The sequence below is a fragment of the Malania oleifera genome, chromosome 5, assembly GCF_029873635.1.
Source record: "Malania oleifera isolate guangnan ecotype guangnan chromosome 5, ASM2987363v1, whole genome shotgun sequence".
Lineage (NCBI taxonomy): Eukaryota > Viridiplantae > Streptophyta > Magnoliopsida > Santalales > Ximeniaceae > Malania > Malania oleifera.
Window position 1 is genome coordinate 15,584,438 of NC_080421.1, and position 21,865 is coordinate 15,606,302.

Here is a 21,865-nt window from a genome sequence, read left to right on the forward strand (position 1 = left end):
TGCCTCATAGTTTGAGTGTCAACCATACTGTCATATACTGTTAATAAATAATATATCCTACTCATATTGGTTTTTCCCCAAATATAAATTATAATCAAAACCATCATTTTCAAATGCCTAATCTGTGAAGACCTACTTATTTTCCACATTTTTTTTAAAAAATATAATAATAAAATCAATATCACATATTCCAGCTTAGCAGATCATAATCCACCTGGACCCGTGGGTACTAGGGATACATCAGAACACAAATCGGAAGCCTAAGCAACAGGAAACATACAATCAAAATATTATAAATTCGAAACATCCATCACATTACTATAAATACCAAAGTCACTATATCCACTATAATTTAGTATATACATCCCAAAACAAAATCTAGGGACATTTCCCACAAAAATCCAACTGTCCTTACTTAAACTTACCCTTCAAAAAGGGCAAACAGTAGCTCTAGATCAGTGGGGCTTTTCCCGCTCTCCTATCTGGGGCCCCTGAAAAGTTTATAAAATTTTGGGGCGAGACACCTCTCAGTAAGGGAAATAAACTAATACCAGTGTGTGGCAACATGATTATTTCGTGTTATACATACACCATATAGAACATGTTCAGTAACTATTTGTCAAATCTGGGAAAACATATATATATCATACTGCATTTTCATAAACATATCTCATCTCATATAATAATAATACAAAAAAAATTCCTGGTAGGTTAGCTGACTATTGTCATGTATTAACCCCACATGACTGGGTTGTATGGCCCGAAGACAGGGCCTGACAATGGTTGGCCGATCACTGTCAAGTTAAAAGTACAGTCTGTAAGTCTGATGGGTCTACCAGACCTGGCCCATACACCAGGGGTGCTCACACACCTCTTATAAACCACATCGACCATCCAATCTCACACCACTCCGTATAGTGGCGTTAACACAAATATCATGATCATGAAGACCATGGACACATAGCAACGGTACCGTGCAAGTGTTAGCCTAGATCAAGCCAACCAAGTTCTGATATCATATATCATATACTGAAACTGTGATACATGAATATTTCATATCATTAATTTTCAGATCAATCATATCATTCTGCATATATACGTATATCATGAAAATCACCGGCCCATATGCCAGTATTTCACATTTTATCATAGCTCGGCCCGTACGCTGGCAAATCATAGCATAGCCTGTACGCTGGCAAATCACATCCATAGCTCGGCCCGTATTCCAGCAAATCATAGCACAGCCCGTACGCTGGCAAATCACATCCATAGCTCGGCCCGTATGCCGACAAATCATAGCACAACCCATATGCTGGCAAATCATACACATAGCTCGGCCCGTATGCTGGCAAATATATCAAAATCTTGGCCCATATGCCGGTTTCCCATTATAGAATCTGTATCATAATCACATTTCCCAAAAACAGTATTTCATAACATTTTATACTCATGCCACACTAAACAAAATTTTCATATATTCAACATACCATCATTTTCAACAGTGTTTTCTCAAATATAAATCATATATATAAACATATTTACTTTCCTAAAGTCAAATGCTATATATATACATTTTCTTAAAAAGAACTAGCTTAGTTTATCCTCTTACCTGATTCCTGAAAAGCCCCTAAGAAAATATGCCCCGCAACCCGTAGGGTTCCTAACTCAACAACCTGGAAACAACATTCCCCAAAACTAAAGTTTAGTATTTCTAAGCGTATAACACTTCCTACAACTGCCAAAAATCCAAATATTGAGTATAAAGTCTTACCCAAGATTTGAGATGGTTTCCACCTCAGTCCCACCGACGATCCGCTCCGTCAGACTTGTAGAGAACTTCGCCAGGAGATCGTAATGGCTTTGGATCGTCAATCTGGTGACTGTCGGGGCCGAAATCGAAGAGAGAAGGGAGAGGGACCGTAGGAGAGAGAGAGAGAGAGAGGAAAGAGAGAGAGAGCACTGAAATTTGTAAAAAAAATATGAATTTGCACTATTTATAGGGCCAGATTCATCGACGAGACACGTCACCTCATCAACAAGTCCTTCAGTAAATTCATCGATGAACCTTACCCTTCGTCGATGAAATTCAGAGCAGCCCAAAACCTTTGCTCGGTATTTTCTCGTCGATGAAATGGGACCTCATCGACGAGATCCTGAAGACCTTTATCGACGAATCCCTGTATTCGTCGATGAAGCCTGGTAGTTTCCTGAAATTTTATATTCTCCAATAGCAATGTCATCAACGAAGCCTACTGCCTCCTTCTATTACTGATTCCATTTCTCTCCCTCATTATTATTTAAATTCTATTATTCTTCGGGTTGTTACATTCTCCCTCCCTTATAAAATTTCGTCCTCGAAATTTACTATTCACGTAACTTGTCATCCCTTAACAAGGAAAAAGGATCTACTTATTTTATTACTTACCCTCACTTATGGCGGAGGAATACCGTTGTTACATTCCAAATCCTAGGAGATTACACATAATCAAAAGAAAAATTCTCCCAAAACTAAAATATTTCACTAATTAAGCTATTACTTGTACCTGTAAAAGAAATTCTACCTAACTACTTACGTTTTATCTATTTAAACTTCTTGGAATAGATGCAGATACCTCTGCCTCATCTGCTCCTCGGACTCCCAAGAATCTTCTTCTACTGCATGATTCCTCCACAAAACTTTTACTTGAGGAATCTTCTTATTACGTAGCTCATGTACTTTCCTATCCAAAATTTGTACTGGTACCTTCTCATACACCAGTGAATCATTAAGCTCTAATTCATCATAACTGATTATATGAGAAGGATCTGGGACGTATTTACTCAACATAGCAATATGGAATACGTCGTGGATCCTAGATAACACAGGTGGTAAAGCTAGCATGTAAGCTACCGATCCCACTTTATCTAGAATCTCAAATGGACGGATAAACCTAGGACTAAGTTTACCCTTCTTCCTGAATCGCATAACCCCTTTCATCAGAGCTATCTTCAAAAACACATAATTGCCCACATCAAATTCTAGATTCTTGCGGTGATTATCGGCATAACTTTTCTGTCGGCTCTGAGTTGCACTAATCCTGTCTCTGATAAGTCAAACCTTATCATGCGCTTGCTACACAAGCTCTGGCCCCACTACTCGCTGCTCACCCACTTCATCCCAAAATAAAGGAGAACGACATCTCCTACCATACAAAGCCTCAAATGGTGCCATGCCAATACTAGACTGATAACTGCTATTATACGCGAACTCTACCAACGGCATGAACTGAGTCCAACTACCCCCAAAGTCTAATACACACGCTCGGAGCATATCTTCTAATATCTGTATCGTCCTCTCAGTTTGCCCATCTGAATGAGAATGAAATGTCATGCTGAAAGATAGCTGAGACCCTAAAGCTTCCTGTAAGCTTCTCCAGAACCATGACATGAAATATGGGTCTTGATCTGACACAATTGATACTAGAACCCCATGAGAACGAACTATCTCCTCGAGATAAATCTCCGCTAAATGGCTGAGGGGATAGCTGATTTTGATAGGTATAAAGTGGGCGATCTTAGTCAAACGGTCAACAATCACCCAGATGACATTCTGGCCATGTAATGTCGTCGGCAGTCCTGACACGAAGTCCATAGATATATGATCCCACTTCCACTCTAGGATAAATAACCGCTACAACTTCCCTGCCAGCCTTCGGTGCTCAGCCTTTACCTGCTGGCACGTCAAACATTGGGCTACATACCCAGTGATCTCACTCTTCATACTGCTCCACCAGTACGACTTTCGCAGATCTGTGTACATCTTCGTACTACTGGGATGTACTATATACAAAGATCTGTGAGTCTCCTCTAAAATAGTCCTCCTTATCTTAGTATCGGCAGGAACGCATAATCTAGAACGAAACCGTAAAGCTCCGTCATTTGCAATACTAAAATCCTCCCCTTGACCATTCTGTACTCTTTCTATCACCTCTACTAATTCTAGGTCTTCCTTTTGAGTGGCTTTAATTCTTTCTTACAAAGTAGGCTCTACTACTAGGCTAGAAATACACACTGGGGGATCACTTCCTACCAATTCTATGCCGAGTCTCTCCAGATCCATCATTATCGGATACTGGATCTCCATAGCCGTCAACACTGGTTCCCTGGATTTCCTGCTCAATGCATCAGCTACCACATTTGCTTTCCTTGGGTGATAACTGATGGTACAATCAAAATCCTTAATCAACTCCAACCACCCTTCTCTGCCTTATGCTCAGTTCCTTATACGTGAAAAAATACTTTAAACTCTTATGGTCGGAGAAAATCTCACACTGCTCACCGTACAGGTAATGCCTCCAAATTTTCAACGCGTGTACCACTGCAGCCAATTCAAGATCATGTGTAGGGTAGTTCTTTTAATAGTCTTTCAACTGCCTGGAAGCATACGCCACTACCCTGCCATGCTACATCAATACACAGCCAAGTCCCTTCAAGGACGCATCACTGTAAATGACATACCCCTCACCCCCTAATTGGATAACCAATACTGGTGTTGTAACTAATCTTTGCTTTAGTTCTTGAACATTCTGCTCACAACGGTCGTCCCACTCAAACTTGACATTCTTCCTTGTCAGTCGTTTCAAAGGTCCTAACAAAGCTGAGAATCCATCAACAAAACAGCGGTAATAACCAGCTAGCCCCAAGAAACTCCTGATCTCCTGGACATTCCTCAGTCTAGCCCAATTCACTACTGCCTTAATCTTACTAAGATCCACAGAAATACCATCTCCAGATACAACATGTCCCAAGAACACGACCTTCTCAAGCCAGAATTCACATTTACTGAACTTGGCGTATAACTTCTTTTCCCGAAGTGTCTGCAAAATCTGCCTCAAGTGCGTCTCATGGTCCTCATAGCTCCTCGAATAGACCAGTACATCATCAATAAAAACAACAACAAACTGGTTTAGGTATTGGTGGAAGACTCTGTTCATCAAGTCCATAAATACCGCAGAAGCATTCATCAAACCAAATGGCATAACAAGAAACTCGTAATGCTCGTACTTGATCCTGAAGGCCGTCTTTGAGACGTCTTCTGGTTTCACTTTTACCTAATGGTAGCTGGATTTGAGGTCAATATTCGAATACACCCATGTACCCTGGAGCTAGTCAAACAAATCGTCGATATGGGGTAGAGGATACTTGTTCTTGATTTTCACTTTATTAATCTCCCTATAGTCTATACACATCCTCATAGTCCCATCTTTCTTCTTCATAAATAAAATTAGAGCTCCCCACGGAGATACACTGGGTCGTATGAAACCCTTATCAAGACGATCTTGCAACTGATTCTTCAACTCTTCTAACTCCGCTGGCACCATTTGGTACGGTACTTTAGAAATCGGCGTTGTACCTGGAAGTAGATCAATAGGGAAATCTACCTCACGATCGGGTGGCAAGTCTGGTAACTCATCCGGGAAAACATCTGTAAACTCCTTTACTACAGGCGTGTTAGCAAGTTTCAATTCATTCTCTGACATCTCTTTCATGACAGCCACAAACCCCTGACAACCACTCAGCAGTAGTCTTCTGTCCTAAATAGCTAAAACTAGCTGAGGCGAGGATTGCACTCGCGACCCTACGAACTTGAATTCTGCTTTTCCCGGAGGTCTGAATATCACTTGTCGTGCTCGACAATCTACGCTGGAAAAATTAGCTGCTAGCCAATCCATGCCAAAAATAATATCAAACTCGTGCATATCTAGCACTATCAGATCAGTAGAAAAAATCTTTCCTTGAATATCAATTGGACAACCTCGGCACACCCTACTACACCTCACTGCTGACCCAATCTGTGTAGATACCAACAATTCAACATCTAATGATTGTGTTTCAGCCTCACATAATTTAACACACCCCGATGACACGAACGAGTGCGTAGCTCCTGAATAAAACAATGCAATAACTTTAAAATAAAGCATAATAACCATACCTATCACCGGTTGTCTCAGCCTCACCCGGCATCAGAGTAAACACCCTAGTGGGAGCCGTATTTCTCTGTTGGCCCCCACGTGGCACTTGATAACCTCCCCAGTATGGTCTAAGAGCTGGAACTACATCTAGTGAGGTAGGACAGTCTCGCACCATATGCCCCAATCTACCACAGCGATAGCACACCACACCACCAGCTCGGCACTCTCCCTAGTGCCTCCTACCACAAGTCTGACAGACTGGAGGACCCTGCCCTACCTGTACCTCGCATCCTCCCATATCCTGCCTCCTCCCTCTACCATAGTTTCCTCTCCTCCATTGACCCGATCTATGACCCTGCTGGTAGCCGGTAGATGAGAATCTCTTCCTCTGTCCCTGCTCCTCTGCATCAAGACACTCACCAATCTCTGCCAAGGCCGCCCTGTCGACTAAATCAGCAAAGTCTTGAATCTGCAACACCACCACCTGCTTGAATATGCTCCACCTCAAGCCTCTCTTAAACTGTCTCGACTTCTTTACTTCATCGAGAACAATGTACGGGGCGAAACGAGAACAATGTAGCTCGATGAAATGTGCTACATACTGCTGGATGGATAGCTGTCCCTGCTTCAAAATCGGGAACTCTTCTACCTTAGTCTCCCAGACAGTAGCTAGAAAATACCTATCAAAGAACAATTCTTTAAACCGGTCCCATGTCATGGCTATCGGAGTCATCCTCTGCTGCTCCAGCAGTCTCACCGTAGTCCACCACCTCTCAGCCTCTCCTGTCAGTCTATAGGTGGCAGAGAGGACCCTCTGATCCTCGGTACACAGTAACACAACCAAGACTTTCTTGGTCTCCTGCATCCACTTCTTGGCGACTACAGGATTGACTCCACCTGAGAATGTCGGAGGATTCATCTTCATAAACTTTTCTATAGTGCACCCATGGCCTGCAGATGGACCACTCTGCTCCCTCGAGCTCCTAGCGATCTCAGCCATAACCTGCTCAACCACACTATGTAATACCACGGCAGAATCAGTCCCAGCTACACCTAATGGTCCTGCTCCATCACTGCCACTCGCATGGGCACTACTTCTGTGAGGACAAAACACACTGAAAAGGATACGTGTTGATCTATAGGGCCAGTCATTAGTCTGATAAGGCTCGCCCCCTATTGCCTGGTCCAGGTGGAGGAGGAAAGATGCAGTGCTCCCTGGCAGACCCAGGTTGGGGCGTTACAAATGGTATCAGAGCCAACACCCAACCGAAAATGTGATGAGATTCACATCGCCTGGGTTTGGAAATGTGGGTTCGCAATGAGGACGTTGTGTTCTATAAGTGGGGGAGAATGTGATACCCCCATGGATGAAAGACTTAAAAGATTAGATGTTACTACCCATATCAATAAGGTGCACCTTTCTTTTCGAGAGCTTTCCCATAAGAATTTCATAGTTAAGCATGCTTAGCTTGGAGCAATATTGGGATGGGTGACCTCCTCGGAAGTTTTCTCAGGAAGTGTGTGTGAGTGAGGACAAAACACACTGAAAAAGACACGTGTTGATCTGTGGGGCCAGTCATTAGTCCGATAAAGCCCGCCCCTTACTGTCTGGTCCAGGTGGAGGAGGAGAGATGCAATGCTCCCTGGCAGACCCAGGTTGGGGCGTTACAACTTCCTCCTGGATCCATCCTGGAAACAACAACCATAACTTAGAAATTCTATCCTTATAATTTACCCACCTATCCTCACCACTTATCTCAACATTTCTAACTCACTTCTAATCCCCAGTCCTACATTCTAGGAACACAACTTGACAATAGCTTACTATGGTTTTCCTGAAATCATCACCTCAGTAAAAACACATAAACTACCATGGAAGTCTTGCCTCTAGACTGTAGAACAAAACCTCAAATCATTTCCTAAACTCTGGTATTGTTTCCACTGCATTCTAAAGTCTACAGAACCTAACAGCCTAGGCTCTGATACCAAACTGTGACAACCTACTTATTTTTCATGTTTTTTTAAAAATATAATAATAAAATCAATATCACATATTCCAGCTCAGCAGTTCATAATCCACTTGGACCTGTGGGTATTAGGGATACATCAGAACACAAAACGGAAGCCTAAGCAACAGGAAACATACAATTACAATATTATAAATTCGAAACATCCATCACATTATTATAAATACCAGAGTCACTATATCCACTTTGATTTAGTATATACATCCCAAAACAAAATCTATAGACATTTCGCACAAAAATCCAACTATCCCTACTTAAACTTACCCTTCAAAAAGGGCAGACAACAACTCTAGATCAGCGGGACTTTTCTTGCTCTCCTATCTGGGGCCCCTGAAAAGTTTATAAAATTTTGGGGGAGACACCTCTCAGTAAGGGAAATAAACTAATACCAATGTGTGGAAACATGAGTATTTTGTATTATACATACACCATACAGAACATATTCAGTAACTGTTTGTCAAATCTGGGAAAACATATATATATATATATATATATATATATCATACTGCATTTTCATAAACATATCTCATCTCATATAGTAATAATACAAAAAAATTCCTAGTAGGTTAGCTGGCTGTTGTCATGTATTACCCCCACATGACTGGGTTGTGTGGCCCAAAGGCGGGACCTGACAATGGTTAGCCGACCACTGTCAAGTTAAAAGTACAGTCTGTAAGTTTGATGGGTCTACCAGACCTAGTCCGTACACCAAGGGTGCTCACACACCTCTTATAAACCACTTCGACCATCCAATCTCACACCACTTCGTACAGCGGCGTTAACACAAATATCATGATCACGAAGACCATGGACACATAGCAATGGTACCGTACAAGTGTTAGCCTAGACCAAGCCAACCAGGTTCTGATATCATATATCATATACTAAAACTGTAATACATGGATATTTTATATCATTAATTTTCATATCAATCATATCATTTTGCGTATATAAGTATATCATGAAAATCATCGGCCCGTACGCTGGTATTTCACATTTTATCATAGCTCGGCCCGTACGCTGGCAAATCATAGCACAGCCCGTATGCTAAAAAATCACATCCATAGCTCGGCCTGTATATTGGCAAATCATAGCACAGCCCATACGCTGGCAAATCATACACACGGCTTGGCCCGTACGCCGACAAATATATCAAAATCTCGGCCTATAAGTCGGTTTCCCATTATAAAATCCGTGTCATAATCACATTTCCAGAAAACAATATTTCATAACATTTTATACTTATGCCACACTAAAAAGATTTTTCATATATTCAACATACCATCATTTTCAACAGTGTTTTCTCAAATATAAATCATATATATAAACATATTTACTTTCCTAAAATCAAATGCTATATATATACATTTTCTTAAAAAGAACTAGCTTAGTTTATCCCCTTACCTGATTCCTAAAAATCCCCTAAGAAAATATGCCCCGCACCCGCAGGGTTCCCAACTCATCACCCTAAAAACAACATTCCCTAAAACTAAAGTTTAGTATTTCTAAGCGTATAACACTTCCTACAACTGCCAAAAATCCAAATATTGAGTATAAAGTCTTACCCTAAATTTGGGATGGTTTCCACCTCAGTCCCATCGACGATCCGCTCCGGAAGACTTGCAGAGAACTTCTCCAGGAGCGTCGTGGTGGCTTCGGATCGTTGATCTGGCGATTGGTGAGGCCGAAATTGAAGAGAGAAGGGAGAGGGACAGTGAGAGAGAGAGAGAGAGAGAGCACTGAAATTTGTAAAAAAGATCTGAGTTTGCACTATTTATGGGCCAGATTCATCGACGAGACACGTCACCTTGTCGACGAGTCCTTCAGTAAATTTGTCGACGAACCTTACCCTTCGTCAACGAAATTCAGAGCACCCCAAAACCTTCACTTGGTATTTTCTCGTCGACGAAATGGGACCTCGTCGACGAGATCCTGAAGACGTTCGTCGACAAATCCCTGTATTCGTCAATGAAGCCTACTGCCTCCTTCTGTTATTGATTCCATTTCTCTCCCTCATTATTATTTAAATTCTATTATTCTTCAGGTCGTTACATAATCCGTTCATAAAATCATACATATATACACGGACTCATATACTTGAATTTAACCAGTTCAAACTTAATAAAAAAGCTAGTATAATTTATTCTCTTTACCTATTTTTACGAAAATGGCCCAAAATGAATGGGAAAGCAAAGCCCTAGCTTTCCAAAACTCACCGAGTACGGAGACCGACAAGCCAAAAGAAGAGAGACACAACCGGAGAGCAAGCACGAACTCCGATTAGGATTAAAAGAGTGAGAGAAACTCGAGAGAAGACCAAATCCCAAAACCTTAGGTTTTTTAGAGAGAGAGAGAGAGAAAGGAAATTTTACATAAAAAATGAGCTTAAACCTATTTATAGAGATGATAGCCTGAGAAAAACCGTCAATGGTTTTGCTGGCCATCCTGAAACCATCGACGGAAAACCTGAGCTGGGAATCCTGATAGCCTTTCTGGAGGAAACCGTCAATGGTTTTGTTTAGGGTTCCCTAAATCATCGACGATTTTTTCCTGTCCTTCGTTGATTCTTCCTTTTCTTGGTTTGAGTTACTACATTCTCCCTCCTTACAAAAATTTCATCCTTGAAATTCGTTAATAGATCATTTTTCACAAACTTAGAAGTTTATTAACTAACCACATTTCACACATTTTAATATACTCTAACATGTGAACAATTGCATCACTTAGAATTAAATGAAACTATCACTTATCCCAAACATAAATACTTTACCTACACCTCTAGCAATGTCTGCCTCAGTTGGGGTAAGTGTGTAGACACACATTGGGCTGCTGTGAGGCATCGTATTATTCCTCTAATTATGATCAGGAGCGAGTGTGTTGTTCAGCGGCCCCGGACAATCTCGAGTTATATGGCCTTACTTGCCGCACCTATAGTACACAACACCCCTGCCTCGGCATTCTCCCCAATGCCTCTGATTACATCAAGCACAGTAGGGGCGTGAAAAATTACCCTAGTAACCTCAATCGTCCCTATCCGGCCTCTAGCCCATAGCATCACCATCTCCCTCCATGAACCCTTTCTATAATCTGCATGGAAGCTAGGAGGCATGGGTTTCTTCCTTTGCTCTGACATCTCTACACCTCTCTACAGGCACATCTCAGCTACGGTGGCTTTATCCACCAGCTTTGAGAAACTTTGTATCTGCAATACTACCACTTGCTCATAGAACTTCTGTTTTTAGGCCCCTCTTAAACCTTCACGCCTTTCTGTATTCATTTGGGACCATCGAAGGGCAAAGCGAGAAAGATCAACAAACCTAGCAGTATACTGCTGCACAGTGAGGTGCCCCTAGGTCAGGTTCAGGAATTCCTCCACCTTTACCTCTTTGGTGGTCGCGGGAAAGTACCGATCATAGAAGACTTCCTTGAAATGACCCCAGGTCATAACCGTGGGTACTATACGCTACTCCTTTAACAGCTTCACCGCTAGCCACCACCGCTTAGCCTCCACTGCTGAGCCTCTATTGTCAACTTGAAGGTGGCAAAGAGAACCTTCTGTTCCTCAGTGCAACTCAACACTGTAAGTATTTTCTCCATCTCCTACACCCAACTTTCAACCATAATTGGGTCAGTACCTCCCATAAAAGTAAAGGGTTTCAGGCAAGGAAATTGCTCGATCGAATAGTTCTGGTTCATAGGTGGGCAGTTCTGTCCCTCGGGATCCCGCCTAATCTCTTCCTTGACCTACCGAGCTAAACCTCGCAGCAGTCTGGAGGTTTCAATCTCATCCCCACTGGAAGCCCCTAAATCATTTTCCCCTCCAACGTCCATGTCTTTACCCCTAGGTTCCATCTTGAAGATAGGACATAAGTGAGTTTAGAATTTTCTTATCTTAACATAACTAGTACAATTATAAAGCAAAGGAACCAATTTAACATTTAAATCCTTAATTTGAACATCAAACACCCAATTGAACTCAATCATTGAATCACAACGCTTAAATTACTAAAATTCTCTTTCAGAGGCTTATCCCCATAAATCAACCATCACAATCTTCGAGTTCTAATTTCAAGTTTTAGTCTCTCTGCTTGGAAACATCACCATCGATAGATTTACCGTGGTTTTTTAAACCCTTCGATTGATTCAGAAAATCACATAAGTCCATCAAGGGATTTCTGTTTCCATGCTATGAAACAAAACTCAAAATTCTTATCAGTATCCTAATCTACTCATTCCTATCCTCATCCTAACTTGAACCTATACTTTGATATTATTCCGCACTAGAGTCTGCAAAACCTAACGACCTAAAGCTTTGATACCACTTGTAATGCCTTGAACCCACCAAGTGGGGTCTAGGGTGTTATGTGTTCCATTCCCCTATATCTGATACCATAAATACCATTCACGCGGCGAAAAATAATTAAACATTTCCAATTAAAATACCATAGTTCTACACTATGTATCCCAAAAAGTGTATCCATTCACTTTATATTACATAACTAGGAATTAAACCTAACTTTTAAATACTCCATATCTTACAACCACTCACAATTACAAAAAACTAAACCCTGCCCTGGAGCTGGCTAAGCTCAATCGCCAGAAGGTCCTGAAAAATAAGTTGCATATTGGGGTAAGACACTTCTCAGTAAGGATGGAATAAATTATAATAATATATGATAGATGAGTTTTAGTGTATACAAAATAGAGTCATTTGTTAATCAACAACAACTGAGAAGACACATGCAGACTGTACTCACACATACACAACCATTATTTATAAGCAAGAGTTCTGGAGGATTGGGGAGATTACACGTCCATACATGTAATCCCCCTTGACTCTGATATCGTTTATAACTTTGCCCTTATTATTTTGGGTATGGTTACAACTGATACTTATCAGGGCACTCACCTTACTCAACAAGCCCTTGGGCGTAGAGTTTTACTTCACTATAAACATTCATGAAATTTAATTCTCATACATGTACTCATACATATTCAACATCAATCATACCCCAGAGAGCCACGTGTACACGTATCATACATCATAGAACATATTAATAATCACAACACATTTAATTCACCTGTGCGTACTCATGCCCACAATAAACAATACACAAATACTTCACTTTTGCATTTCACTTCTGGTGGTTATCAGGACATCCCTCCCCATCTTTCCCTCTACGTACTGAGCATCCCTCCCTATCATTCTCAGCATGTACTTCACTTCAAACATGTTACACTTTCACATTGAACTATTCGTGATAAGTCAGTAAAACGACCTCTTACCCTGCCACGTTTTACCCCATCTATATAAATGACAATATAACAACCTCCTTAAGTCCTACCAACATTATATTGCGATATATATCATGGAAAATATAACGACCTCCTTATTGCTTGCCAACATTTTATTGTGAATTACACGAATAACCACACAAAAAAAATCACCCAAACATATCAATTCTGTTGACTCTATAAATCCAATCCGGTTTTTGATAATGACAAATCACTTGATATTTGATCTGTGCATTGAGTTTGCGAACAAGACTTACACTGAGCATGCACGGAAAGATAACGGGTCATGGATGCCATAAAGTAAAGCTTATACATATTAGAAAGTACCATGGAACTCAAAGAGTAAGAGAATCAAGATGCAAGCGGCAAAGTTCAAGAATGTCTTGGGAATGGGTATGTAGAACTCATGTACCTACATTTTTGTATGATTTATCTTGAGGCTCAATACAACTTAGAATGATTTTAGGATTCATGCATTTCATGTACGTCATTAGAGTACTTACATGGGCTTAGAAATGTGTTTAAAATCATGGAAAATTTGTTTTATAAAAGACCCAAGCAAAGAATCAAAGTAAAATTTTAAACTAGAAATGAATATGTGTGAAAAAGGGGACTTTGGTAGCTTAAAGTTAACCTCAGGTGCCTGAAGAATTTCTTTGGTAGCCTGAAGATTAAGGTCGGTAGCCTGAAGAATTAATGGGAAAGACAGAACTTGGCAGAGGTACCTCGATCGCCTAACCTTGGAACCTCAGGCGCCTGAAATTGACACTTTAGGAGCTTGAAGTCGAGTTCAATTGCTTGAACTCATGGGAAAGCCTAAAAATCAGTTCTTTATTAAAAAGACACCCAAGCTATCTTATTAATCCAACGGCTGAGATCAATCCTAAGGGTAATATACTATATATTATGAATATATAAACCCTAGAACAAGAGAGTGAGACACACAAGAAAGAGAAGAACACACCTTGTTGTAAGATTGTTGATTATCTACTCTTAGTGCTATTCGTTTGCCTATACATCAATCTCACATCTTCAAGCTTGGGCAAATCAATTCAGGTTTCCAAAGGGAACTTGTTTACTCTACTGTACTTCAATCTAGTATTGAGGTTTGATCTTTCAAGTTATTAGTCTTGTGATTTTTACATCTCATCTCATCGTTCGTTCTTGACTAGTATTGAAAAGTATTGATCTTGAGTGTGCCTTTCTTACAAAAATTAATTTTCTAAGAGATCATTACTTGAGAAACTTTATCTAACTTGGTAGATTAAATTTTGGTTCAAGAGCATATAAATATACATATATTTTCTCAAAGAGCTTCTTATTGAAAAACCTAGTTTTGATTAAAAGGGTGATCTTGAAAGTACCTTTATATATACAAAGCTATTTTAAACAAGATCATTATTTGTTTTATGGTGTGTGACTGATTGAAAGGTTTGATTCAAGTGTGTGGTTTCTAAAAGGATCCATCTTTAGATACATTAGAACTTGATTTAATATCCTTGATACTTATAACTATAATTTTAATTGAGGGATATTTTTTTTCTGCAAATTAATATACTCAGTTTTGTGGTTGAGTACTTGAAATAAAACTTTGTGATTTTGATTGAGTGTATATTCAAGACAAAGTTTTTGCTAACTAGTTCACTTCAATTATATAAGTGTGCATCTTTGCAAAGTGAACCAAGAACCCTAGTTTATTCCAAAACGTTTTGAATTTATCTTTACTTGAAAGGGTTGGTTAAAAAGGGATTTGTGTGTTGAGGCACCTCATACATAAAATGATTTGATCATTTTCATTCATTTATGAGCTTCAAGTTATATCATATGTAAATGTTTTAGGAATTTGAATTGTACTCACTAGCTTTTGTTAGAAGCATTGTTTTTGAGTGTATTTTCCAGATTCTATTGTATACACGGTTCAGTGTGTGAACCGGTGTGAGAGGAGAGAGTTGTATCTCTTGTAAGCAGCGGAGTAGGAGGAAACTGTGCCTCTTGTAAGCAACGGATTATAAGGGAAGCTCCGTCCCACTTTAAGGAGCAGGGTTAGTGAATCCTTGAGTGGTTGCTCAAGGCGAGGACGTAGGCCAAGTAGGCCGAATCTCGTAAAACTGTGTTTGTCTTCTCTCTTCCCTTCACTATTTATTTTCAGCATTGCATTTAATTTCCTGCTTGCTTGTGTATGTTGAATAACTTTATATGCATTTAATTGAATAAAAAGGAAGTCATTGATAAAATAATTTTAATTCAGGCATAAGTTTCTATCATTGATTAGTTAACCTTAGAAATAGGGATTGATTGGTAAATAGGTTTCAAAGAATTTTTTAAAATACCCAATTCCCCCCCCCCTCCCTCTCGGGATTACACCTTAATTAACAAATTCATTTGCCACAGTAATCACAACCATTTTATTATGAAGAATTAGTCATATGCCACACGGTTTGAGTGTCAAGCATACTGTCATATACGATTAATAAATAATATATCCTACTCACATTGGTTTTTCCCTAAATATGAATTATAATCAAAACCATCATTTTCAAATGCCTAATCCATTCAGAAAATCATACATATATACACAAACTCATATACTCAAATTTAATCGGTTCTAACTTAATAAAAAGCTGGTATAATTTATTCCCCTTACCTGTTTTTTCAGAAACGACCCAAAATGAACAAGAAAGCAAAACCCTAACTTTCCAAAACTCGTCGAGGACGGAGACCGACAAGCCGAGAGAAGAGAGACACAATCGGAGAGCAAGCACCGACTTCAATTAGGATTAAGAAAGCAAGAGAAACCCAAGAGAAGACCAAATCTTGAAACACTATGTTTTTTAGAGAGAGAGAGAGAGAGAAAGGAAATTTTCTAAAAAAAATGAGCTTAAACCTATTTATAGAGATGCTAGCCCGAGCGAACCGTCAACGGAAAACCTGAGCTGGAGATCTTGAAAGCCTTTCCGGAGGAAATCGTCAACGGTTTTGTTTGAGGTTCCCCAAACCGTAGACGGTTTTGTCCTATCCTTCATCGATTTCTTCTTTTTCTTTTTCTTTCTCTTCTCATTTATTTATTTATCTTATTTTCTTGATTTGGGTTACTACATCAACAACTTTGTCACTATTGTCTAGAGTCGTTCAATACATTTCACCCAAATGTTTCAAGTTTGGTCACTCTTATCTCAATTGCTTTGGCACAATTTGCATGTCTTTGCCAACTTTGCAGCTCAAGTGACCATTCATATGGCAGCCAACTTGTAATCTCACACCAATAGTCACAAATCCCAACTTCCCTCCTTTTTGAGAAGTCCATTTGCACTTATTGAGAACTCTTTCAAATGAATTTAGTTATTGTTAATATGATCAAGTCTGCAAGTACAAGCTTCTTGGTTATAGTGATAGTAAAAAAGTCATATCATATCCATTCATTAACACATAAGAGCAAGACATAATAAATACCTTTCATACAGTAGTAGCAAATGCAACAAACAAAGCATCACCACAAACATGTTCGAAAGAGTTTGTCGCATTATTCATCAATAAGGTAATAGTACATTTTATTTAAAGAAATAATATTTATGATGTGAATGCTTAGAGGAAAATATAATGCATGTATTCCTGAAGAGTAACATTAAAATAGTGTTATTAGCTTCCTCCTACTTATATCATTATCACCTTGCGTTGCATCTTATAGACAATCGGAAGTTTCATGCCTTCTCCCTTCGAGTCATTTTCTCCTTATATTATTACCTCATAACTTTGCATCTTATAAATGATTTGAAGTTTTAAATCTGTCCAACCTTTTTCCTTAATTTGGATAGGTTTGAAACTTCCATTTAGTTTATAATAGAGGATATAAGACATCTTTAACAATTTGATTTGCAATTATATTTTACTTACTATGTCTAGGAAATTAGCATATGAATTTTTTGGCCAAGCTAGATTTTGAAAAGGTTGATTAAGTAATGGATTTAACAATACCTATAAGTAAGTTACAATCTTTATTACTCACTGATCTTAGTAAGTTTTTTTTTTTTTTTCGCCCCAATCATCCTAGGAAATGCCCAAACTAATATTTAACTTAATTATACTTTCCACAAATATTTAACTTTATTATACATTAAATGTAAACACAAACGAATAATGAACTAGTAGTTGCAAATAAATCCGATCAATTAATTGGTAAACAGTCAACCACATTTAACAATCAAAAAGTATTAGAGAAAAAAAAATTATGTTTGATAATTTAAAAAAGTAAAAAAAAAAGATATATATTAAATATTTATATAATCCATTTTAAAAATATTACCAAAAAGTGAATTTTTCTTCTAGAATAGGATGAGAAGACAAGACATAATGGGCAAGGACTAAGGAGTGAGCGTTTACTGCCAACGCACTGTATCCTTTCCCTTCTTCATTTGAATTTGAACTTTTAAAATTGCAGAGGGCTTTGGCGAACAAACCAGAATAAAAAATAAATAAATAAGGGTTCTCTGCTTCCTTCTCTCTACAAGGGTTCAGACGGCAGAGGAAGAGAGAGACTCCAGCGGTCGGCCGCCAGTAGAGCTGCTGCTACTACTGTTTCTTCTTCTTCTTCCTCTTCTTGTTGTTTTTAGTTCAATTGATTTTTTAGACTGAGTGAGAGTGCGTGTGTGGGGAAATGGGGGCTTCTAAGGCGGCCTATGAAGAATGCAGAAGGCAGAGAGTGGAGGAGAACAAGCGAAGAATGGAAGAGCTCAATCTCAACAAGCTCTCTCTGGCTCTGCATACCCCCAGCCCTAAACCCTCGCCGGTTTCTCTCTCTCTCTCTCTCTAGATTGTTTCTCAGTTTCTAGATAGCCTGATTAATCTACATGAGTATTGTTTAATAACTAATGTCTTACTCCGCAGGCGAAGCGGAAGGTATCCCAACGCCCATTGGGCCTCTCTGCTGTACGAAGATCTCTGCGTGTTGCTGACAAGCCCCCTCCTAACTACAAAGAAGTGAGCTCTCTTTCTCTCTCTCTCTGCCATTGCTTAGAGTTTATTAGTATGAAAACGCGCCCTAAAGTTATGCACTCACACAGCTAACTAATAGAGAAAATCAAAAGAAAAGAACAGAGTGAGTTATGTGCTTCAACAATGTGCTATGTCCATGGAGTTTCAGTGTAATTTCTACTATTTCGTCAGTGAATCTGTCCCTTAGGATTTCAACCCTAGGCTACAAGCATTATAGTCCTCATGTCAAAATCTCAAGATACTCTCTATAATAATGTAATAAAATTATGCCCTGGCTCAAAATATACTGTACCATAGTGCAGGGGGGTTTGTCTCCCTCACTGTGCACATCGCTGGGCTTGATTTAAGCAGAAAAGGAGGTTTTGTGCAACAATTTGGGTAATACTTTTTTTTTTTGGGAGATTTTAGCTCCTGAATGCAATACAAATACTTGATCCTAATGACTAACAGAATGAAGTCCCGGGTTTTGAACGAAGCCTTTGGGCTCAAACTAGGCTTTGTGATGTTTATTGTCGTTGGTTTATTGCATAGTGTATGAGGGTTAAGCCTCAAAGATGACTGACAGAGCAGCATAAGCCAACACCCAAGTGTAATATCTCACCACATACCCAACAATACAACCATGCTTATGATCCATATCAGTAGTGGCACTACAAAAATACCCTAATTATATTTCATGGTTATTTCATAATTGTTATGCCTATTTATAGTCAGTGGTCATTGAACTTGTTTCCAACGGACCTTCAATAATTTACCTGATCAGTTCATTCAAAATGTGGATGTTATTCTTCCCCTGATCTGTGGATACTTTGAATTAGTGTCTGCATTGGAACAAAGTCTGACTAAGCATGATGTGCCCATTATGACTTCAAATGGTTGAAATAAATCCCTCGCCAAATTAAACTGATTGATCAAGTTCTTAATTCTTAACAGGTACCAATTGAACCTTTGGGGAGACCAAGAAGGTTTGGTATATGCTTCTCAAGATTTATAGTTTTACTACTCAAGGATACTTCATCTATTGCTTTTTTGGTTGCTTATCTTGTGCAATATTTTTGGGGCGCTCACTTGAAGCTATACGCGGAGGGATTTATTGAATAGAACATATGCTTCAGATGAAGAAAGGACATACGCTATAGACAAAGCAGAAGAATTGCAGTCGGGTTTAGAATCCAAATTCCCAAGCTTTGTGAAGCCAATGCTCCAATCCCATGTGACTGGTGGATTTTGGTTGGTGAGTTCAATACATATTGAATCAAGGCACTACTTGTGAGCAAGAGTCTGCTTCATTAGGTCTTGCACGACCTTGTCAAAAGATAAGAAACTTCCATTTCTGTGTCCAGTCTAGCACGACCTCGTCAAAAGATAAGAAACTTACATTTTTGTGTTCAGTTTCTTATGTCAATATTGCTTAAAACATTTTTAACAGGGTCTTCCCGTCCAATTCTGCAAGAATCACCTTCCAGACCAAGATGAGACAGTCACTTTGGAGGATGAAGATGGAAATGAAAGTGCAACCAAATACCTTGCTAAAAAAACTGGACTTAGTGCTGGGTGGAGGGGATTTGCAATTGATCACGAACTGGTTGATGGGGATTCTTTAGTTTTCCAGCTAATCAAACCTACAAAGTTTAAGGTGATGAGTTTAACTTTTAATTCCTGATTGATACATTTTGTGTGCAGGCAGATCATTTCAATTTGTACCTTAAAGTAGCTCAAGCTTATGTTCGGATGGTAATTGTAGCGCTACTGTTATGAAATATCATGCATTATTGTAATTAAAATATTTCCCCAGCAAAAGCAGGTTCATGTGTGTGCATTTGTGTGAGATAAAAGGCCTGTCAACTTGTAAATCATCTTTGTGGCAAAAGACTAATCTTACTCTTAATTAGAGTATTCTTTATTTGTTAAGATGGAAATGTTTCTTTGCCAGCTCCATAAATTTTAATTGTGATTCAACCTAATCATCATCAACAGCCATATGATTGTTATGTTGCTTTCCAAAGTAGAATCTCAGTTGTATTTAAATTTTTTTTTTTTTTTAAATTAATTTACGTATTCAACAGGTGTACATAATAAGAGTGGATCGGTCAGGAGATGGCGGTGAGGCTCTAGGTGTTACACACTTGGACATAAGTGGCAAACGTATCAGAGCAAGTAATTACATTTCACTCCTTGAAAATTCCCAGTATATTATAATTCTGGTTATGAAATGAAAATAATGTCAGCGCAACTGCCTTATTACATACATGGAAAAAAATGCATCAATATTAGTTGTCTTTCTAATAATCTGTTAGGCAGATTGACTTTTTGAAATAGTATTTATGCTTAAAACTTACCATATAACTATTGACAACAGAAGGAACTCATGAATTTTGAAATGGAGATATGCCTGTTATAGTGCAGTAGGAGGAAAATAATCTGCCATTGGTATGAGATTTTACTGAGAATAAATATAAAGATGTTGTATGTGGGTGGTTGCAGAAGTTACAAAGCCAGTTGCAATTTATGTTTCTACCACTTTTTCTTCTTTTTCACATATTAAGTTGTGGCAATGTTTATTTAACTATAACTAAAATTTAAATTGATGCATGAAAGTACCATGCAGACATCTCCTCTACACATTTCTCTGTCAATGTTACTGTTGAAGTTTGTATATTGATTTTCAAACAATACAGCCTCACTAAATTCCTCAATTTCTTTAGCATGGTAGTGCTGATTATTTGCTGATACTTTCAGTTGGATGTATTAAAGCAAGATAAAATGGCAATCTAGAGACCAAGGAATTGTTTTCGTTTTCTATCCCCTGTAATATTTGTTGAGCATCAACATTCATCATTTTATTTCAAGTTTTTCATTTCTAATTATTTTATTTTGGCAGGCAAAAAGTAGCAGAAGGTTTTCTGTCTTACCCCAGTTCTATCTTCTTTTGTCCCAAAGAAAAGGCTAAGGTAAGATATCTTTTGTTTTAGGCGCTCGAGTTGTGAAGCCTTCATCATGGTTAACTACCCTAATATTTGTATCGTTTATCACAATCTATGACTTGTGTTCAAAGTCCACAAAATAAATGTACTATGATGCGTAACATGATGCAAGAGCAAATGGCATGTTCTCTTTGTATTGATGCAGAATCGTATAAAACTAATTCGCTCATGCAAGACTTTATTTTACCAAACGTTAGCTCCAGTTGCTGCAGATTTGTTTCCCACAGAGCATAAATAGCGTATGAGAGTTTGCACACATTTACTTGCTAGTCAAAATGTAATATAATGTGATATTGAGCCTAAAGGCACAAACTATAATCCGAGTTCAGTAAATTGAATTTAGCCATAAGAGCAGTTGTCAATTGACACGGGATGACTTCACTTGATCTTCCCATCCAGTATTGCTCCACAGAAATCTTAATATGATTGGGCATCTTGACCTGCTGTTGTATTCACCATAGTTCCTGAAAAAGAAGATTCAATTTCAGCGCTTGATGCTGTACATTTTTCTAAACCAAGGACAAACCCCAATTTTGAGTTTGACCAAATGGGTTCTACTCATATTACCTTCAGTATGAGCAAGGTGTCATCCAAAATGTGCATCATCAAGGACTTGGAT

At 38.8% G+C, this 21,865-nt stretch overlaps 1 protein-coding gene across 2 annotated transcripts; it reads left to right on the forward strand.

Moving 5' to 3' along the window:
* The first annotated feature begins 17,645 nt into the window (after positions 1-17,645).
* On the forward strand, positions 17,646-21,437 carry LOC131155328 (B3 domain-containing protein At3g19184-like). 2 transcript variants are annotated; one of them, XR_009136782.1, is made up of 8 exons: positions 17,691-18,056; positions 18,155-18,247; positions 19,196-19,227; positions 19,337-19,496; positions 19,692-19,898; positions 20,329-20,419; positions 21,144-21,213; positions 21,392-21,437. XR_009136782.1 is itself a non-coding variant. In XM_058108379.1 (7 exons), the coding sequence occupies exons 1-7, from the start codon at positions 17,925-17,927 to the stop codon at positions 21,152-21,154; spliced, it is 726 nt and encodes a 241-aa protein (XP_057964362.1). In that variant the 5' UTR covers positions 17,646-17,924; the 3' UTR covers positions 21,155-21,437. The 2 variants fall into 2 exon arrangements, 1 of the variants encoding a protein (XP_057964362.1); XM_058108379.1 differs by having other exon boundaries at positions 17,646-18,056; positions 21,144-21,437.
* The last annotated feature ends 428 nt before the right edge of the window (positions 21,438-21,865 follow it).